The sequence below is a fragment of the Patella vulgata genome, chromosome 4, assembly GCF_932274485.2.
Source record: "Patella vulgata chromosome 4, xgPatVulg1.2, whole genome shotgun sequence".
In the NCBI taxonomy this organism is placed as follows: Eukaryota; Metazoa; Mollusca; class Gastropoda; family Patellidae; genus Patella; species Patella vulgata.
This window is the reverse complement of record NC_065882.2, coordinates 3561218-3581284: the sequence shown is the minus strand read 5'-3', so window position 1 is coordinate 3581284 and position 20067 is coordinate 3561218. Positions and strand designations below refer to the sequence as shown.

The window sequence follows — 20067 nt, the reverse complement described above, 5'->3', positions numbered from 1 at the left end:
CCCAAAGATACATTTCTCAGGAGCCTGGCAAACCCCCTTCTGCAAAAATTCCTGGATCCGCCCCCCGAGGACATTCCTTGCCAGGCGTTCCACACCGCACCACTGACTGTCTGTAATATATGCCGCCATCATGGCTTGGGACAGTTGCCAATTGTTAAAGAATTTTAATATTGGCAAAAATATCAGAGCATTATGCTTGACAATGACTTATTTTGTCCCTTAAACTACATTTCTTGTAACAACTGCGGTTAAGCCCCGATCACACCAAACAAGTGCAAACAAGTTCTCAAAAAGGCCCTACTCCGTTATAGAAAATCGTGAAATATAATACGATCCTAGTTCATGCATAAACAGTCCTCAGTACGTCCATCTGGTCTGTACCCCGTTCGCAGTCAGTTCATATCAAGTTCAAATCGGGTAAATTTGCAATTTCCAAGCCCGTCCGTGGTCAGTTTAAACTCGTTCGTAACTAGTTCTACCTCGTTCCCAATACGTCTGCAACTTGATTTAACTAGTTCTACCTCGTTCCCAACACGTCCACAACTTGATTTAACTAGTTCTACCTCGTTCCCAATACGTCCACAACTTGACCTAACTAGTTCTACCTCGTTCCCAATACGTCCGCAACTTAATCTAACTAGCGCGTAACCGACCAATTCGTCTAGAGATAGTTCAACACGTCCTTAGTACTGTATAGGTTACCTACCTTGAATGAACTATCTTGACTAGTAACACGAGGTCCGGCGTCGTCCTGTATCTTTTTAATAGCTTTAGTTGTTAGGCCCAGATATAGCCCCATTTTCTTCCAATCTGAACGTATTCTTCTCGACAGCTTCATCATTAGGCTGTCCGTCATAAAACCTACAAATAATATATATGATCATCATATCAGAGAGAACTTGTGCTACCTGAACGTATTCTTCTAGACAGCTTCATCATTAGGCTGTCCGTCATAAAACCTACAAATAATATATATGATCATCTTATCAGAGAGAACTTGTGCTACCTGAACGTATTCTTCTAGACAGCTTCATCATTAGGCTGTCCGTCATAAAACCTACAAATAATATATATGATCATCTTATCAGAGAGAACTTGTGCTACCTGAACGTATTCTTCTAGACAGCTTCATCACTAGGCTGTCCGTCATAAAACCTACAAATAATATATATGATCATCTTATCTGAGAAAACTAGTGGTACCTTACATGCCATCGAAAAATCTAAGATCCAGTACTAAGAACAACCTTATTGTCCAAAAATATAAACTCAGCTCCTTTGAAGCTCGCTCATTAGGTTGTTGCTGCCAATTTGTGGAACTCGCTACCTGAAAATCTTCGTTCCAGTCCATCATTAGTCTCCTTTAAATCCAGATTGAAAACTTACTTATTTAAGAAATATTTTCAAGAGTGGTTGTGTTTTTGTAGCACTGTGAGCACGACTATATATGGAATTAGCGCGATATATACTCTTCAAAAACAAGTAGGTGATATTCAGAAACAATACAAAACTGTGGAAATGCACTGCTGTTTTTATTAGAGGTAACCAGTGTATGTTAATAACAGGCCAATTGCCTACACATGAACATAAACAGTACATATGGGCGGCTTATCTGAAGGCCCCATTTCACTCGCAAAGAGATACACCGCCAAAGTGAAAATGAACGGTTTTGATTTTTGTCTTAATAATGAGTAATTGCTCCACCAATCCTCACACATTCGGCAATTCGTCGTGGCATGCTCCTAATCAACCGTCCAATCACGATTTGGGGCAATCTGACTCACTCCTCTTGCAATGCCACGGCCAATTCCTGCAGTGTTGTCGGTTGACGTTGACGTCGACGAACACGTCTCCCGATCAAATTAAACGTAACACACTAAAGCAAAGATGCGCTAAACAGTAAATCTTATGCAAGAACCGATAGGAAAGCAAACACGGAGAGGATAAACCAGCAAGCGGCAGTTTTCACCAACCCTTCCTTGAAGTGTCAAATTTTACAATGAACCCCTCCCACGTGTATGGCGCTATTGCGTGTCGCAACTCAGTGGTTCTGTTGGGGCGATAAGTTCTCCATCTGTGAACATGTCAAGTGTCCATGACTATTTATCATATCACAACCTACATATTTATTTGCATTTCAATATCCCCTATTTTTTTTGAAGAGTATACATGGAGTATACATGCCGCCGGATGAAACATGCTAGAGTGGATTTGTAGCATATCTGATCCACGGTATATGTTTGATACTGGTTGAACATTATGATTATGATTATAATATTGACAACCGCATTGAAACCGCGTGATTTTTGCCAAAAACTCAAAACCATTACGCCCCCCTCACTTAGCCTATGATGCGTGCCTCACAAGTATGAATGAGCATTACCTTTAAAAGGAGTATGAATTTTATCTTCCGAATGATCTGTTATTGCTGGAGTCCCTGATGAACTAGCCTTCGATATTTCCGCTTGACGGAATGTCTTCCATTTGGCTTTAACTTCTGCTTGATCTGGTTTATTTATTAATAGATCAATCATCATTTTAGCCAGAGGGGCACCTGGCGGCGGTGCTTTCTTTTTTCTAAGTGATTTTAAACGTTGCGTACGAACATCTACCCAGCCTTGCTGATCCTTCTCGGAGTCATTTACACTCACTCGCATCTTGTGAAAATTCTTACGATAAGGATGGAACTGTAGTCTCTGCTCTGTATGACCGACTTTGGAGACGTTTCCTTCAATATCCAACTCGAATTCCTGTTCTGGGTACACACAAACTTCTTTGGTGAAGGTTGGAACTTGAGCCTTGAAACCCTGGTTCTCCCAATGACGCAATCGGCTGTATACATTGTTGTTTCTTGCGCATTCGACAACCGTTTCAGCATCATGATCAGTTCCAGCATTTTGAGCAGCTTCAGCTGGTTTGACGAGAGTCATGAAGACAGCACTGTATCCCCGTCTCCGTGCTTTTTGCAGCAGTTTAATGTTTGTATCGATGACAATTTGTTCTCTGTCAAGCCACATGTCTTCTGGTTTATTACACCACTCCAATAAATTACAACTGGAAATATCGATTAAACATACATTATGCAAGAGCTAAATCAGCCAATTGCAGGTCTTTCATTAGGCCTGAAATGTTATCTAAATTATTAATTAGATATTAATTAACTTATCCAGACCATAATCAACTCTCGAAGACATCGCTAGCCTGCGATATTTACGCCATACCGTGTGCTATGAGGGCAATTTTGCCTGGACAGCGGCGCTACAGCCTACTGTTATATCCATTCCAACTGCCAAAGGAATTTTTACGTGCACGCCAATATGTATATATACGAGACCTCGGGTTTTCGTCTCATCCGAACGACTAGAGAGCTGTCTTTGTCAGACCCTCTGTCCTGAAGCACCGCCAAGGGGAAAGCACACCGAAAAATTCCGATGAATTTTCGCGACCTCCAGGCTAGCGAGCCAGCGTCTTACTCACTTAGCCACCGTGGCTCCCACGTTCGATCATACTTACCAAGTGAACTGAGGTACGGACAACATAAATGTTACAACACCGCCAGTAGTAATTGGATTTGATTGGATAATACGACTGGTTATCTCTTCCTCAGAGCCAACTTTCTCGATGGTGCTAGCCAACACATACAGATCGCCATTTCCAAAATAATCTATAGGTAAGGGCAAGGTCACTTTGAGGTCAAAGGGTAGTAGAAGGTTTTCTGAGTGACTCAACTCATAGAAGTGGGAGAATGATAAAACATTACCAAGTTCATTTTCATTTACTTCCGGCTTTGGGATGACCTGAAAAATAACAGAAAATATTGTAGTTAGCTACAACAAGACCAGAAGAGGGCAGTGGGCGGGAAACATGGGCCTGTGACCTACTCTAACTGGTAGAGGCAACCTGGGCGTCTTCTTTGGTAAAGACAATTGATGTTGTTAAGATAGTAAGAAGGCTAAGCTTCGAAGCACCAGTACGGTGGTTACAATTAATGCTAATATGTTCGCTCAGAATAAAGTAATTTGAATGAAAATTTTCAATATATTAATTTTGCGTTATCTATTTTTGAACTATTATAGCAAGAATGGCTAGTTCTTGATATAAATGTTACATATAATGTTTCTCTAATGCACCGTTTCCAGGTGACAATAGCCTATTATCAGCTTCGAAAGGACTCTGAACAACGATACTGGTATTTCGTTGTCCCTTTTCAAAATATTATATATACATGTAAAAATAGCATAATACTTTATACATTCAATCAACTGAACAGAGAGAGAGAGAGAGAGGGGGGGGGGGTATTTCGGGACTAACATAACGTCCACTCGGCACAAACCAGGTCATTTTGGGACTAACACATAGTTCAATTTAATTTCATTAATTCGCTTGCGCATAGGGGTCTGTAGCAGCGGAAGGAAACCGGAGGACCCGGTGAAAACCCACGAGATTGGACAGGCGACCCTACTCCTTGTCACGTATAACAACCGGGGAATCGAAACCATGCCAGTTGACTCAATGAAAGACCTTATGATACAACGCGCACGCTAACCATTCGGCCATCCAACCTCCCTCTTGGGCTTGTAAAACTGAAGGGTACGTTCTACTCACCTCTAAATAAAGGTATCCATTTTGATGAACTGATCCAGGACCAACGTCGACTTGTACCAAATGGTCGATTGCTGATGTAAACTTTCTTCCTTCTGGTGTTAGCAGGAACCTGTCAGTCTTTGGTCTAGCTACCAGAACAAAGGCGTTCATATCAACCAGTCTGATCTTGAAGCTACATATAAACTACAAAAGACCAGAACATACATATAAACTGTAAAAGAACAAAAGAACAAAAGAACAAATATTTGATCAATTTCGAGTTGCTCGAACTGATGCTATATTTAAACTATTAACGAACAGATTTAAGGTCAGCTGTAACTGGACAGAACAGAAGCTACATATAAGAGCTGAAGTTACATATAAAAGAGGGATTTAAGATCAATTATAACTGGACAGGCTGAAGCTATAACAGAGAAGAGTTTAGATTAATTATAACCGGGCAAATTAGAAGCTACAACACTAGCTATAACAGAGAATATTGTTACAATTAGAAGAACATATTATTTTAGAAGTGTAAAAACTGCATATAAGCTTAAATAAAGGAAATGGGATTTAACGTCTACTCGACACAAACTAGTTCATTTCGGATTTCGGGACTAACGTATGGTTCAATTTTATTTCAATAATTCGCTTGCCAGTAGGGGTCTTTAGCGGTGGGAGGAAACTGGAGGACCCGGACAGGCGACCCTACTCCTTGTCACGTACAACCAGGGAATCGAAACCACGCCAGTTGACTTAATGAAAGACCTTATGGTACAGCGCGCAGACGCTAACCATTCGGCCATCCACCCACGGGATAGAGTATTATCTGAATGAACAGGACGTAAAGATATACTGCTGTCTATATTTTCTAATAGTTAAAGATGCTCAGGGGTGTTGTTTCGTTCATTTGTGATTTCGAAGCCATACCTCATCGCCATCTTGTTTAAATTCAACAGGACATTCCTCACAAATCCCTTTATCTGTCTTCAGATATACGTCATCAAAGACGTCTGCTTTTGAATAAGCTGGGATGGAGACGGTGATGTAGTCTTTGAGATGAATGCCAGTCCATCTGTATTCAAACACGTCACTCAAAAACCATTCCTTTTCAACAGGTTTTAAAGATGGCCGACAATATTCCGGTTGCACTCGTCGACAGATAAAATATATAGCACCGGTTCCAAGAGACGATGGGATTGATAATGCGAGGTTGATCTTCCATAATTTCTGTGATTTTCCTGCTTCAAGTATAGCAAACTCAGTCGTTACCAACCTGTTAAAATAATAAGGAGAAAAGAATGGAGTAAAAAACGTTTTCGTAAATGAAATAGTTATGTCATTTTGAAACCAAAATTCTAGTATACAGGGTGTGCTTAACTCTTTTTTTGACTTCTGACATTTTTGCCAACTTCGCCTTTGTAAGCTAAATGGATTTAAAAACTACTATGAAAGACAAACACCGTTGGTAACCTTACAATCCAAAAGGGTCACCATACCTATCAGTAAGATGATGAGTGAAATTCCCAATACAATATTTCACACCTATTGAAAGTCCCGAAATTTCAAATGTCACAAACTCGTATGATAGTTTGCCCCCTCATTCGGCAAACCTCGACAGCCTCCGGTACCCCACATCTAACCTCGGCTGTATGACGGTAAGTGATATGTAGCTACAATTGTGATGCGGCTACCGGTTTACTTATAGGGAAAACTGGCCGCTTTCAGAAAGAAGTTCTCACAATGGCGGCGTTCGAAGAGTGTGTTGAGTTTTCATTGCAAAGTTGTCCTTGTAAGCGTTTGCTATTCGACGTACATAACCAACTAGGTACAGTTTCTTGAGATAAAACACTCTTCACGGCAGGCGTCTTCATGGGCGGGGACTTGAAATTAGTTCCAATGGCGGAATTCGTCATACAGCCGAGGTTAAATTACGGTATCGAAGTCTGCCGAGGTTTGCCCAATGCTTTTTAGTAAGGTCATGCGCGTTGGAATTATAATTTACCAATGACCTGGGAATTCTAAAGAGTAGTATTTTGATATTATTTATAAAGATTTCCTTACCCATGTTTAAAACCATAAATAGTTCTTTCACCTTCCTTCATCAATTTTAATGTAGCTGGGTCATCACATACATGTATGGGTGATTCTTTCTTCTGTAATATCAAATGCAATGAAATGAAATGAAATGAAATGGGGTTTAACGTCCTACTGTTCTGCTCCTAAACTGGGCTAATGAAGACGGGCATACGCCATACAGTGTGCTATGAGGGAAATTTTGCCCGGGCAGCGGCACTATCGCCTACTCTTATATCAAATTCCAACTGCCAAGGGATCTTTTACGTGCATTCCAATCAAATAATTATACCATTGTTATGTCTAAGATACATGTTAGGATGTAAGATGCGGTTTATTATTCCTGTGAACATTCAGATATTTGACATGAAGCCACAAAGGCACACTTCGTAAGGAAAGAAAATAATCCGGATAGGGAAATCCCACAATTTGCTATCATTGAGACACTGATATCTCACAACATAAACTGCTGTTTACATGGCACAATACTAGATCATTGTATGATCTGGAAAATATCTTTCTAGGGTTAGGGTTAGGGCTAGGTTTACAATTTACATGTCAAAAGTGCAAATTGAAGCTGTAAACACAATGGATTGCGGGTAAAACTATTCCGAAGGGTTAGGGTTAGAATTGTGAGTATAAACATGGAAAGATATTTTCCAGATCGAACAAACATCCAGTATCGTGCGTTTACATGGCAAATTGAATTGTTGACATGAAATAAAATGGGGTTTAACATCCTCCAAGAATCGGGATAATGATGACGGACATCCGCAATCTCGTGTGCTTTGAAGGAAATTCCTAACGTCAAGGGTTCATTTACGCATGGGTACACGAAACCTACGTCCTCCGCTCTGCACCACTGTGGGGAGGGGGGGGGGGTGCTTAGCGCGTGCGCGTCGCATCATAAGGTTTGTCAGTGAGTCAACTGCGGTGACCCCCCTCACCTCCAATTTATAAATAAATTAGAAAATGAGTAGAACCAGACATAGAAGGAAGACATGATGATGATTTATATTAAGTAAGGTATAACGAATACTACCTTATCAACAATAGTTCCATCAGCTCCACAGAAAACTAACATATCAGCAGTGGTTAGATGGCTGTTGTTTATAGCATATCGTAATGGAGTCCATCCAAGCTGAAATACAATCAATTACATGGCATGTATATATACCTTCGTGTAAATTAGGTAATTCTTATATGATAAAAAAATAACCGATAATACAAACAGTTTCGTATTTAGAAAAATATGTGCTTTAAAGTTGCAATTTCATATCTTTAAGTTATATTTTTAAAATTTATTAAAATAAAGCCTTAAAATAGATGGTATCTTTAAACAGTCGTACCTTGTTAAAGAATAAACCTATAAATCCTATAATTCACTATTGCCAGCTGAGAAATTGGCAAAAATATCATTTTCATTTTCAAATTCAAACGTTTGAAGATAGCTACTCCATGGTGGAGAAAAGAAAACAAGGGAGGTAATTGGAAGGTAATTGTGTTATTATTTCCAGTGTGAAGATTTGTAAGTGTGCGAATGACACCTATGATCGTATAATAGTGAGTTGACAACCTATTGAGCAAAAGACATAGAAATAATTATGTTTTGACTTTCTTAGAAAATATGAAATTGTAACTTTAATACCCAACATTACCGATCCCACTGACATCTTTTACGTGTAGTACCAAAGTGCACATAGAACTTCAGGTTTTTACCCGATTTAAATGACTAGACACACTGTGTCAGGCCCGCCCATTTTACCCCAATCTGATTTAAATACAGATCTATATTTCGTTTCGTTTTGTTTTTTTATACTTTAAACTGCCTCTACTACATGAAGGTCTGACCAGTTGTAGTTAGAGGTCGCGTCAGTGGTCATACTAGCGGCTTTTGACCCTATGACGTCAGACATTTGATTAACCAATCAGCGCTGATGTTTCTAGTAGGATACCCACAGTTCTGTGCATCGCACACAAAGAACTCGCTGCAACAGACCGTCTCATCGGCTAAACACGGATTCTATAACATCTCATCCAGATCCTAGTGTAGTAAATACAAGTAAAACGAACTAAAAAAAACGAACTAAAAAAAACGAACTAAAAAAAAACGGAACGAAAAAGGATCTGTGTTTTCATCAAATTGGTTTTGCACTTGAGAATCTAGACATTCTAGATGTGTATCCTCCATCTTCAATAGAAGGCTTGATCTCGCCTTAACTACGTACATCTTATCAAGCCCTTCACGTAATACCCCGCATATTTTAGCACTAATTACGATTGGGTATAAGCCCAGCTTGTGATCCTATCAGATTCCGTCGTTAAAAATATGGTTACGATTATCAAGTCTCGCGCTTCTAGCTAAAATGTCTAAGGTGACAATCGAGTTGCAACGGTCAAGGTTCAATCAATGTCAAGGTTGCTAAAAATCATGGCTGTAAACTTGTCTATTTATTTTCCTATGGAGGCCGCCATATTTGTTTACAGTGTGTTATGTGCCACTACCTCTGATTGGACAATGCTAATTAGTCACGTGTAAACACAGCGAGCGCAAAAATTCGGGAATTGTTGAGTATTGAAGCAACGGCTAGATGTTGTGAAGCTCATGGTCGTTGCTTCAGGAACATGTGTATCCTCAAGCAATATGTCTGATATTACAAGGAGTGTATCATTTATACTTTTAAAACTCCTAACAAAAATACAACAGTTTATCCATCTAAACTATTCTTGTGAGCCTTAAAAATTAAATACAAATAGAATGTAAAATTAAAAATGTCGGGGATCTACCTTGTCTTTGGCGTCAACCTTAGCACCATGCGTTACCAATAGCAACACAGAATCAGAATTACCCTTTCCTGCTTCATAGTGTAATGCCGAACATCGACGCTGTGAAAAGAAGATGAAACTTTGAATTAGAATTCAATTTTGAAATAAAATTTTGCCACGAATTACGGGGATCTTAAACATACATTATACAAGAGCTAAATCTGCTTATTTCAGGTCTCTCTTTAGGCCTGAAATGCTATTTAAATTATTAATTAGACATTAATTAACTGATCCAGGCCATAATCAACTATCCATGTCATTGATGATTAAATCCAACCAGCGGCTGCCAGGCAGGATACGCCCACATCTAAATTATTAATTAATTAACATTAACTTATCCAGACCATAATCAACTCTCGATGTTATCGCTAGCCTGCGATATTTACTGGATTTAAAACCGATCTGCTGCTCAACGCTCATTAATGATTAAATCCAAAAATGGATAATCGAGACCCTGTTTTTTTTTATTGTGCCGACTTTAGTAATGATGATCGAGACTAGGCCTAAAATTCAAAAGCTAATATCTCGGTTCAGAGTGGATCAATTTGACTGAAATATTCAGCATATTCTTTTTACGTTATCTATTTTTATCTATTATTGTGAGAACTGCCAGCTCTTTATCTAATCTCCCATAATGTCCATTTAATGGAATAGCCTTCAAACGATGCCAGACATCTCCCATGAAAGAAAGTCACCAGGCAACGAAACAAGCAGTAAAGTTGTCCGTGGTTGTTGCACTGGGATATTTTTTCAAGATGAGAGAGAGAGAGGGAGGGAGGGAGGGAGAAATGAAGTTTAACGTCCACTCGACACAAACTAGGTCATTTCGGGGAGGAAACCGGAGGACCCGGAGAAAACCCACAAAGTTGGACAGGCGACCCTACTCCTTGTCACGTACAACCGGGGATTCGAAACCACGCCAGTTGACTCAATGACAGGCTTTATGATACAGCGCGCACTTGCTTACCATTCGGCCATCCAACCCCCCTTCAAGTACTAGAAAATTTACAAAAAATTAAATGTGACCAAGGTCAAGAACCGATCAAGTAATTATCCTTCAAACTGTGATAGATTAACACGCGTCTTTCCAGTGTTAACGCTCCAGTGCCGTAGCAAGCTAAAATATATTTTCCATATTTGTCTTTAAAAAAAAAAAGGTTGTAAGATGTTATTTAGATATTAATTCTAGGCGATTAAATAAAAAATCTGGGCCTCGATGTTCCTGGATAGAAGAGTGTTATTGTTTTAAGACACAAAAAGATGACGCCTTGAAATCAATGGAAAATAAATGGAACTTTAGATCGGGTTATGATGAAGTAAACAAGAACAAACCTCGTCACGGATATTGACATCTGCGCCTCTAGATAACAACAATTTCTCCACCACATATTGACTTGATTTAGCAGCCAGTATTAATGGTGTACACCCATTCTGTAAAACAAAACAACGGATAATGTATAGGTTTATGGATATAAATACTTCCGATGGGTGAGAAACAAATAAATGGGATTTAATATCTACCAAACACAATCAGATTAAAACACAGATCCTATTTAGTTTCGTTTTTTATAGTTCAAAATTTCGTTTTACTTGTAATGTAGGCCATCGAAAGTATAAAAAAACGAAACGAAATATAGATGTGTATTTTAATCCGATTGATCTGGAAACAACCAGGTAACTTTTTATATAGCATATAAGACCACCTCATGTTGGCAATATTCGTCAAATACTGGGATTCATCAAAATTAAATCCATTATCATTGAAATGGCCAGTAAACGAAACCTACCAAATCCACAGCATTGATGTTTGCGCCTACATCTAGCAGTTTATGAATTACAGCAGTGCTTCCAATTCCAGCTACATCCAATAACTTAGATGTCACTCTCTCCAAAACCTTTCTAAAATAACAAAAATAATAATGAATAGTTCATTATAGGCCTACAAATTCGACCACTACAACTACCAAGTGACTGTGAATTATGAAAATAACTAGATGTTTGCATGGGTGGAGTCCTGTGACGCTTCTTTATAGGGGTTTCCTAAAACTCGAAGGTCTTTGTCCCTACCCTGCCCAAGTTGTCTTTATACCCCAATTTCAATTTCGGCGCAAATTTGATTAAAACGCAGATCCTTTTTCGTTTATTTTTTTTTTATAGTTTAAAAATTCGTTTTACTTGTCTTTACTACACTATGATCTGGAAGAGTTGTTATATAACCCGCGTTCTGGATGATGTTAGGTTAGCCAATGAAATGGTCTGTTACGGCGAGTTTTTGGCGTGAGGTGCACGGAGCTGTGGGTAAATCATTAGAAACGTCAACGCTGAATGATTAATCAATGTCTGACGCGACCTCCCACTACAACCGGTCAGACCTTCATGTAGTGTGGGCCATCGAAAGTATAAAAACAACGAAACGAAATATAGATCCGTATCTTTATCAGATTGTTTCCGGGTAGGCCTAGTGTAGCCACCAACCCTGATTAGACGAACAGACAGACAAGCGAAGTCACAAATATACATGTATACAGCGTTTCCGACGCCAATGGTCACCAGCAGAGCCACCAACAAAGTTCTTTTGATACAAAGGAAATACTTACTTATTCTTACTTAGTTTCTGTTCAATGCGTGGAATTAACGGTATATTCTTTCTCATTGGTTTTCTTTTAATTCTGAGTTTTAATCTGTAATCGTCATTAGTTTCATTGTTTTCAATTGGAACATCGCAGTCATCATAGTCTGCTAATAGACCAGGTGGAGTTTCGGTTGACACTTCAGTATCAGCAACTATCTCATTTTCTTTCATTTTAAAGACATTAATACAAACATCCCCTTCTGGAGTAGCCTGGATATCATGACCCACAGAAGCATCATTTCCAGAAGTACCTCCATCAACATGAACAGTAACAGATCCGCGAGGAGATATATTTTTCTTAATGTAAGAATCACGGTCGGACAATATATCCCTGATACCCAAAATATCTAATTCGTTCAAGGATTCCATATCTATGCCTTCGAAAGACAGCCTGTGTCCCTGCTGTGCCGTGCTCAACCACCTGCAATAATACAGGGCATTGGTTAGCTTGTGACTCTGGTTTGTATATTTATCTTTTAGAAAGATGGTGTCAGATAAAGCGTTGTATGTCTTTATAACAACATCAGAATCCTCCTGTGAAAATGGATATCCAAAAGTCTTTGGTAGACGATCATAAATTTTCAAAGCTTTCTCAGCATCGGAAACAAAGAAAACTTGACCATTAACAATAACTATTTGGAACCTCTCCTTCCAATTACCGTCTATATTAGAAGGAAATGAGTCCACATGAATCCAAATCAAAACAGGTTTAACTTTTATAACGTCTGTCAGGGTATCCTTGGTAACGGTCTTAAGGACGATTTTATTAAGCTTAGTCCTGAGTAATATTAAAAGCTGGGTTGATAAAGGGACTGAATCGGTCTCGTTTGATGTTATCCAGCACCATTTACCCGCCTTGGCATCACATTTTCCAAGATTCCAAAAGCAATTTGAACATTCAAGATATGGTGTCAATTCTTTCCCAAGGCCATCTCTTATAACGGATGCTATATGTCGTAATTCATAGTGCACCTGCTTAAAGGGGGTTGCCATTTCCATATATTTCTGTGTACAAATAAAGCTCAGCAGTTCTTTTTCTGGATATTTCACAGAGACGTCAACACCAGTGCTAGTGTGAAGTGACTCAACTGATTTGAAAAACTGTTGACGTCTTCCCTGAAGTCCTGTCTTTGTGGACCAATCTGCAATCAACTGATCTGCTTGTAATTCTACCAGCTTAGATTTAAAGTCAATCTCCGTTGTCATCCACGTGCCTTCGTTTGGATTGTAGATATAAATCATAACTGTTAATATTTTGTGATTATATTCCAGTCCTGCACGATCAGGTGCAGGGGCTGTTGTTATAAACAGTTCATCAATATCCAAGTCCAGATATGACAGGGCGTCATATGTTGCGCCCAGTCGTGATAGCTGTAGACTTACACATTGCCGAAATAATGTAAATAAATCAGCAGCATTTTGAGTTTTAGAAAACGAGTTCCAGTCTATATTCACCTTCATTTTGTTTTTCTTATTTTTGGCTTTCGAAATTTGGGATTTTGTTCTTTTTATGCATCTTGGTGATCGTGACAACTTAATAAGGCCATCAAGAATACCAACACAAGCAGAATGACAAACTTCCAGGATTGTTAATAAAAGGAACCTTGAACCGGATTTGTTCAAATCGAATTTCCAGATTAGGGTGTCTGCTGGATCTAGATTAAAATTTTCTATAATATCTTCTCCTGGTGCATATTGGACGGTGATGCTAGATACATATTTAAAGATACGGATTACGAATTGGGTCGAGGCCTTGTTCAGCATCGATGAAATGTCTTGTATCAACTGTCCACAGGTTGCAGCAGTTTTAGTTAATCTTGACAGTGGATTTGTTGAATCTTCTGTAACCAATGCCTTAACTACACTTTCTCTCTCCTCCATATTGGTTATATTATCAATCGAAGACCAGTCGATTCTTACATCAAGTCGAAGATTCGGCAGATGCATCTTAATCTGAAAGAAAATTTAAAATAATATAGCAAAACCTCTTTCTGAAGAGAGAGAGAGAGGGAGAGAGAGTGGGAGAGAGAGAGAGAGAGCGAGAGAGAGCGAGAGAGACTGAGGGAGGGAGAGAGGGAGGAGAGCAGGGGGGGGGGGGGAGGGGTAACGTCCACTCGACACAAACTTCGTCATTTCCATACTAACATATGGTTCAATTTTATTTCAATAATTCGCTTGCGCCTAGGGGTCTTTAGCAATGGAAGGAAACCGGACAAGGAGTAGAGTCGCACGCCCAACCTCGTTAGGGATGGCGTGGCGGATTAGCTAATGAAACCGTCTGTTAATCAATGTCTGACGTCATAGGGTCGAAAGCCGTTCGTACGACCTCTGACGCGACCTTCCACTACCACCGGTCAGATCTTCATGTGGTGTAGGCCATCGAAAGTATAAAAAAAAACGAAACGAAATATAGATGTGTATTTTATTCAGATTGCGTCCTCTTCCACGTTACATTTGTTAAAGGCTCAATACCACTCTTGTTGTAACTGAATAATATGTCCCAATCTTTATTCTGGTCAACAAATTGTACTATTTTACAATATTCCAATTAATTGATGATACAAATTTCATCTTAACACACCTTATTTAAAAATTTTGAAAAACTCAACATAATGGTTTGAAACGTCTAACGTAAACCTTTTCAAATGAAACTTCGATTTCAAAATATTTTCGTACCCTCTCGACAAGTAAAATAGGATGTAATGGTTAATTTACACAACAGGTAGGACACTTAAACATCTAGTACTTAGATAGAGATATTATTTATTTCCCGGAGCTTTCAAGCCAGCAAGAGTGTTATTGTCCCTTTAACGAGTCCTGCCTTTTTTGTCCAAAGCGGAATTTTGACTGGTAGAGAATTAGGTTAAAGACTTACCTGTTCGTTCAATTTGGGTATCATGATATCATTGATGATTTTTCTGTGACGCATTTCATCTGCAACACCACTCACGACATCTGCTGTTTCTACTGTTAACTTTTGGATTGCTTCATTCCAGTGAATTTTAATTCTATCTCGCAGGATGCCATCCTCTACTGCTAATGAAGCATCTTCAGGGCTATCTTTGGGTAGACATTCTATCACAACTTTATCAAACCTTCCCCAAGACTTGTGCTGTCTCTTCGGGTACCTACCCAATACGAGTTTGGACAAAATAATTGACACGACATTCTGCTTTGTAGTGTCGAGATTAGCAGCCCGTTTTCCAGTAGTCTCCGAATCAATGAAAACATCTTTGTTGAACAATTTTACCGGAACTAATATTAATCCATTATGAACCATGTTCAAATTGTTAAAGAATTCGGTCATAATATGTTGAGGTAAGATCCTGTACATGTCAAATATGGACAGCCCAGCCGTCCTTGGACTAAATTCATTTGTTGAATTCCCGCCTGGTTTAATTCGACACCTAATCAGAGTTGAGACATGGCCCATTATTTGAGGAAGTATCGAAAGATGGGAAGATCGTTCATCGGGTTTCATTTTTGATTCAAATAGCTCTATCACTGTATGGTTGCCCATTGCATAAGCTGCATCAAGAACCGAACATCCAACTGTGTTTCTTGCTGTCAGAAGAGGGTACTGGAGTTCAAGAAGAGTTTGAACAAGGTCATTCATATGATTCCCTACTGAATTAACAATCATTTCACTCAACTGACCCGTACTAAATGGGTATCCTTTTTTTAAAATATGTACAGCCACATCCGTCATATGTTTACGTAGGGCGATTGTCATAACAGATTCATCGTCCCCAAGTTTACTTCTGAACAAGAACATCTTTGCTAGAATTGTATGTGCTGGGTAACCCATTGAATTTAATGCCTTTTGAATCAAGATGTCCGATTTTGACCACTGGCCCCATATAAGTAACTTCGCTAATGGATGCGTGTAAACCATTTTTCCTTTTTTTCTATGGGCTCTAAATCCGACAACCGTTTTAAAGCAATTGTGAATGTTCCTATTTAGAATTTGTGGGTGTATTTGTCTTCCCGTCTGCGCATGTTTGAACCATCCGATACAGAAATCTAACAAACATTCGGCACAATCAAATACGGTCTTTTTGTGGTCACCATGGCAACTTCCTTCAAAAGTATCTGTTGGTAATAACAAATGTAGTATATGCTGATTACCACAAGCTACAGCTGTTGCTGCAGGAGTCAACCCACACTGATCCTTTAGACTCAAAACATCAGAGGAAATATTCTCGGTTAATACATCAGCCATTTCTAAACTGCCATACCTAGCCACCCAATGAAAAACAGTTTCACCATTTCGAAATCTCCACTCCAGCGCATCCCCTGTATTCAGTATTTTGGCTATGTTCACCACGTTACATTCCACGGCGACTGCTAGAGCAGTACGTCCTTTATGTTCAAGAAGGCTCCATGACTTGAGATCATTAACGGAATATTTTGGGAATGACTCGAATAACAATTTCAACGTTTCAGGGCAGTTGTACCTGGAGCAAAGATGAAGTAGTGGGTATTTCTTGTAGTTCTTCTCTAAACTAGAAACGACAGTCTCTGGGGCGGCCTTAATAAAACTAACGGCACCACTATCATCTCCAAGTCGAATTAGAGTAACTAATGTCAGTGGTTGTCGTTCTTGTTTGATGTATAGATGCTTGGGATTGTTCCTTTGAGGGAAATTCTTATTTTGACGCAGACAGTGGCTCAGCCACCCATAATGCATCAATGTTCTACTGTCCTGAAATGATCGTGCTCTGTATGTCTCCACCAGATCTGTGGATAGTTCAATGTGTCCGAAAGCTCTGGAGTAATCCAATGCATTCATCTTGTCTTCATTAACAGAATTGAGCTCACTGGGTTGTACATTCTGAATCATTTCGTCCACAACAGTCTTCATTCCGTACATACAAGCATAGTCTAAGTTGTTCATTCCAGATACCGACGCATTCATAACATTTAAATTCCGCGAATGTAGTAACGATATGCAGACTTCTTCATTACCTTTTCGAACAGCAATGGAGAACAGTTTGAGGCAAAAGTCTATAGACATGATATTTCTTGACACCGACATCGTGAATTTTTCCAATAAATCACAGATCTGCTTATTGCCTCTTGCGTACGCAAACTCCAGACATGGTCTAAGAGATGATATGTCCACCATGCCGTTAGTTTGTAGTCTATTTATTATATCGCTAACCATAGAAACGACACCACTTATGACAGTACACTCAAATATAGACAGACTTTTGTCACCATTTTGTTTGCAGATATGTTCCACAGGTTGTAGGAAGTCCAGGCGTACACCATATTCCAATAATTTACTGAACATGTCCTGGTATTTTCTTAATGCACTTAAACATATCAATCGATGGAAGACAGGAGTAAAACTGCTTTCAGTTATATATTCATTGCACATGAGGATAACGTATTCAGTATAACCAAGACCAGCTGCTTCAGTGACCAACGCGAACCACAGCTCATCGTCTTTCTGTTCACGCGTCAGAGCTCCTGCTTGTAACATTGGCACTACCATATTGTAAATACGCTTGTCTTTGATGATCTCTAGTGTTTTCTGGTGCAGAGCGATGTCTAGATGACAATCGGTTAATCTCTCCAAACACTGAATCCTGGCACCAATATCTTTCTTTCCATGGAAACTAGTTTTATCAGCAGGGGCAAACAGGAACAGGAGATCTACCATGTGGAGGTCAGCCACGAGGGGTCGGCAAATGATACTTCCATAATATGCTTTTGATTTACAGACACTGTTTATCACATCAAAACACCATGGTTGTCCGGTGATTACTGCAGCTAACAGGAACGAGTTGGACAAGAAATCATTATGTGCCGAAGAGTTCTCTTGGATCAAATTCAGCAAAAGTTTAACACTGATCGTCTGTGGATGGTCGCGTGTCGGAAAAAGTGACAGAGAACGGACATCCTTTTCAACTGATACAAGTTGCTCAAGTTGTAGACGCAACGGATTAATGGTTGAAATATTCCATTGATAACGCTTGGTTGTTTTTGCGATCATTTCTACTACTGAGGTCAGATTTATGGATGCCAAGGCATGATAAATGATGATATTCCTGAAGTAATTGCAAATTCCGAATCCTCTACACACACCAACCATGTCATCTCTATTATTTACAAGAGAGAATGCCATTGATGATATTTTTGATTTTTGTGTACAGTATCGGGACAGAGGTTGTTCTAGTATTGATGAAATTAATGCAGTGTCTCCGGTGCCAACAGCTATATGGAAAATGGAAACGTTTTTATCACGTGCTTGAAACATCAGGTTTAACAAATATTGCATATTGGGGAAACTTCCGGTATTGTTGAATGAAATGATTTCGTTATCGGTTTTGTCAATGGGGATGATGGCTGCTTTGTCAGTAAAAGTCGTGTATACATTGGTTGTTCTTCGATATAACTGATCGAAAAACGGTCCCCGTGAGCCCAGAACACAATCAGCATCAAATGATTTATTTCTTTGACACTGGGCTCGATAAACACCACCTTTAATGCCAGGACTGGCCGTTTTTGAAATATGTTTCTCAACGTGGAACATTTTTCTGGTATATAACAACGGAACAAAGCGTGTTTTATGAAGAACTGCTCCGTTAAGAATCAACATTTGACAAACGTCCCATCGGTGCCATGCCAGCGCATACCATAATGGAGTCGCTTTAGACGAATCTGGAGAATTCAAAATCGTATCCACTCGGCAAAAATCGCAATTTGTCAATTGACTGAGTACTTTTCTAATGATACCCTGTCTTCCCTGAGCGCAGAAAAAATGGAGCAAATTTCTCTTATGCTTGTCTTGGATGCTTAAAACATTGGGTAGAGCAAATGAACAAGACTCAGTTAAAGAACTTAGCAGATGTGTCGAAAAGTCATCATTCCTAATAGTGCTTGTATAGATCACATCATAAGCTTCCTCTGCTGATAGATCTGACCACCACGAGTCTGGAAGAATCTCCAGGAGCTTCAAACAGATTTGTTCCGGTCCTTTACAAAATATCGACATCAATGCATCCCTGAAAAGGTAGAATATAATTTAAACAGATCTATTGTAAAACGAAAAAACGGTTAGCTGCTCGAACATCTCTGATAAACCAAATCTGGTATGAGGTCTTCTAGACATGAACTGAGACATGGTGGATAAATGAGTAAGACGCTGGCTCGCTAACCTGGAGATCGCGGGTTCGGTCCACCTGTTGGCCGAGAAAGGCACTATGGCCTACTGACTACTCTTATATCTAATTCCGACTGCCAAGGATCTTTTATGTCCACGCCAACGTGTGGACGTGACTTCGGTTTTTCATCCCACCCGAAGACTAGGCAGCCTTCCTGCACCACTGACAAGAGGAAACCACGCCGGAAATCCTGAATAACTTTTTGGGAATGCAAGGATTGAACACGCGACCTCCAGGATAGCGAGCCAGCGTCTTACCCACTTAGCCACCGTGGCTCCTTTCTTGGGATACGTTTGAGTTTTCCGACCTATGAACTGAAACATGTACAAGTGAAAAATTGTCTTTTCAGACAAGAAAGTTATTCTGTCTTTAGAAAATACGTAAGGATTGTCATATAATAAACGGAATGTTACCCAGGGCCGTAACTAGCTCAGAGCAACGAGGGTGGGTGGAAGTGTTTGTTCTCAGGGGTGCTGTAAAATTGACGGGAAATGTATATCTATCTATAGTCAAAAAAAATTTCACAGCCCCCCCCCCCCCACACACACACAGTTACGGGCTTGTGCGTACCTGTGATTACGAAAACTGATGTCAGCCTCCCTCAAATATTCAAGACACCATCCAACAATACTCCAATAGAACCGGGAAATAGCCGCTTCCAATAGAGGTACCCACATATTCGGTCGATCAGTTTTACTGCAATTTGACCTTAAAAAGAATACCAACAAAATATATAAAGCAACATGAAATAAAACGAAATGGGGTTTAACGTCCTACT

General features: G+C 39.5%; 1 protein-coding gene across 1 annotated transcript; it reads right to left on the bottom strand.

Moving 5' to 3' along the window:
* Positions 1-1084: 1084 nt before the first annotated feature.
* Positions 1085-17308, bottom strand: LOC126819679 (uncharacterized). Its single transcript, XM_050547854.2, has 12 exons — positions 14993-17308; positions 12083-14070; positions 11273-11384; positions 10818-10916; positions 9447-9545; positions 7702-7800; positions 6648-6739; positions 5514-5859; positions 4605-4787; positions 3513-3796; positions 2383-3053; positions 1085-1155 (listed from the first exon to the last, which is right to left on the bottom strand). Exons 1-12 carry the CDS (start codon positions 17282-17284, stop codon positions 1085-1087), a joined length of 6336 nt encoding a protein of 2111 aa, XP_050403811.2. The 5' UTR covers positions 17285-17308.
* Positions 17309-20067: the final 2759 nt, after the last annotated feature.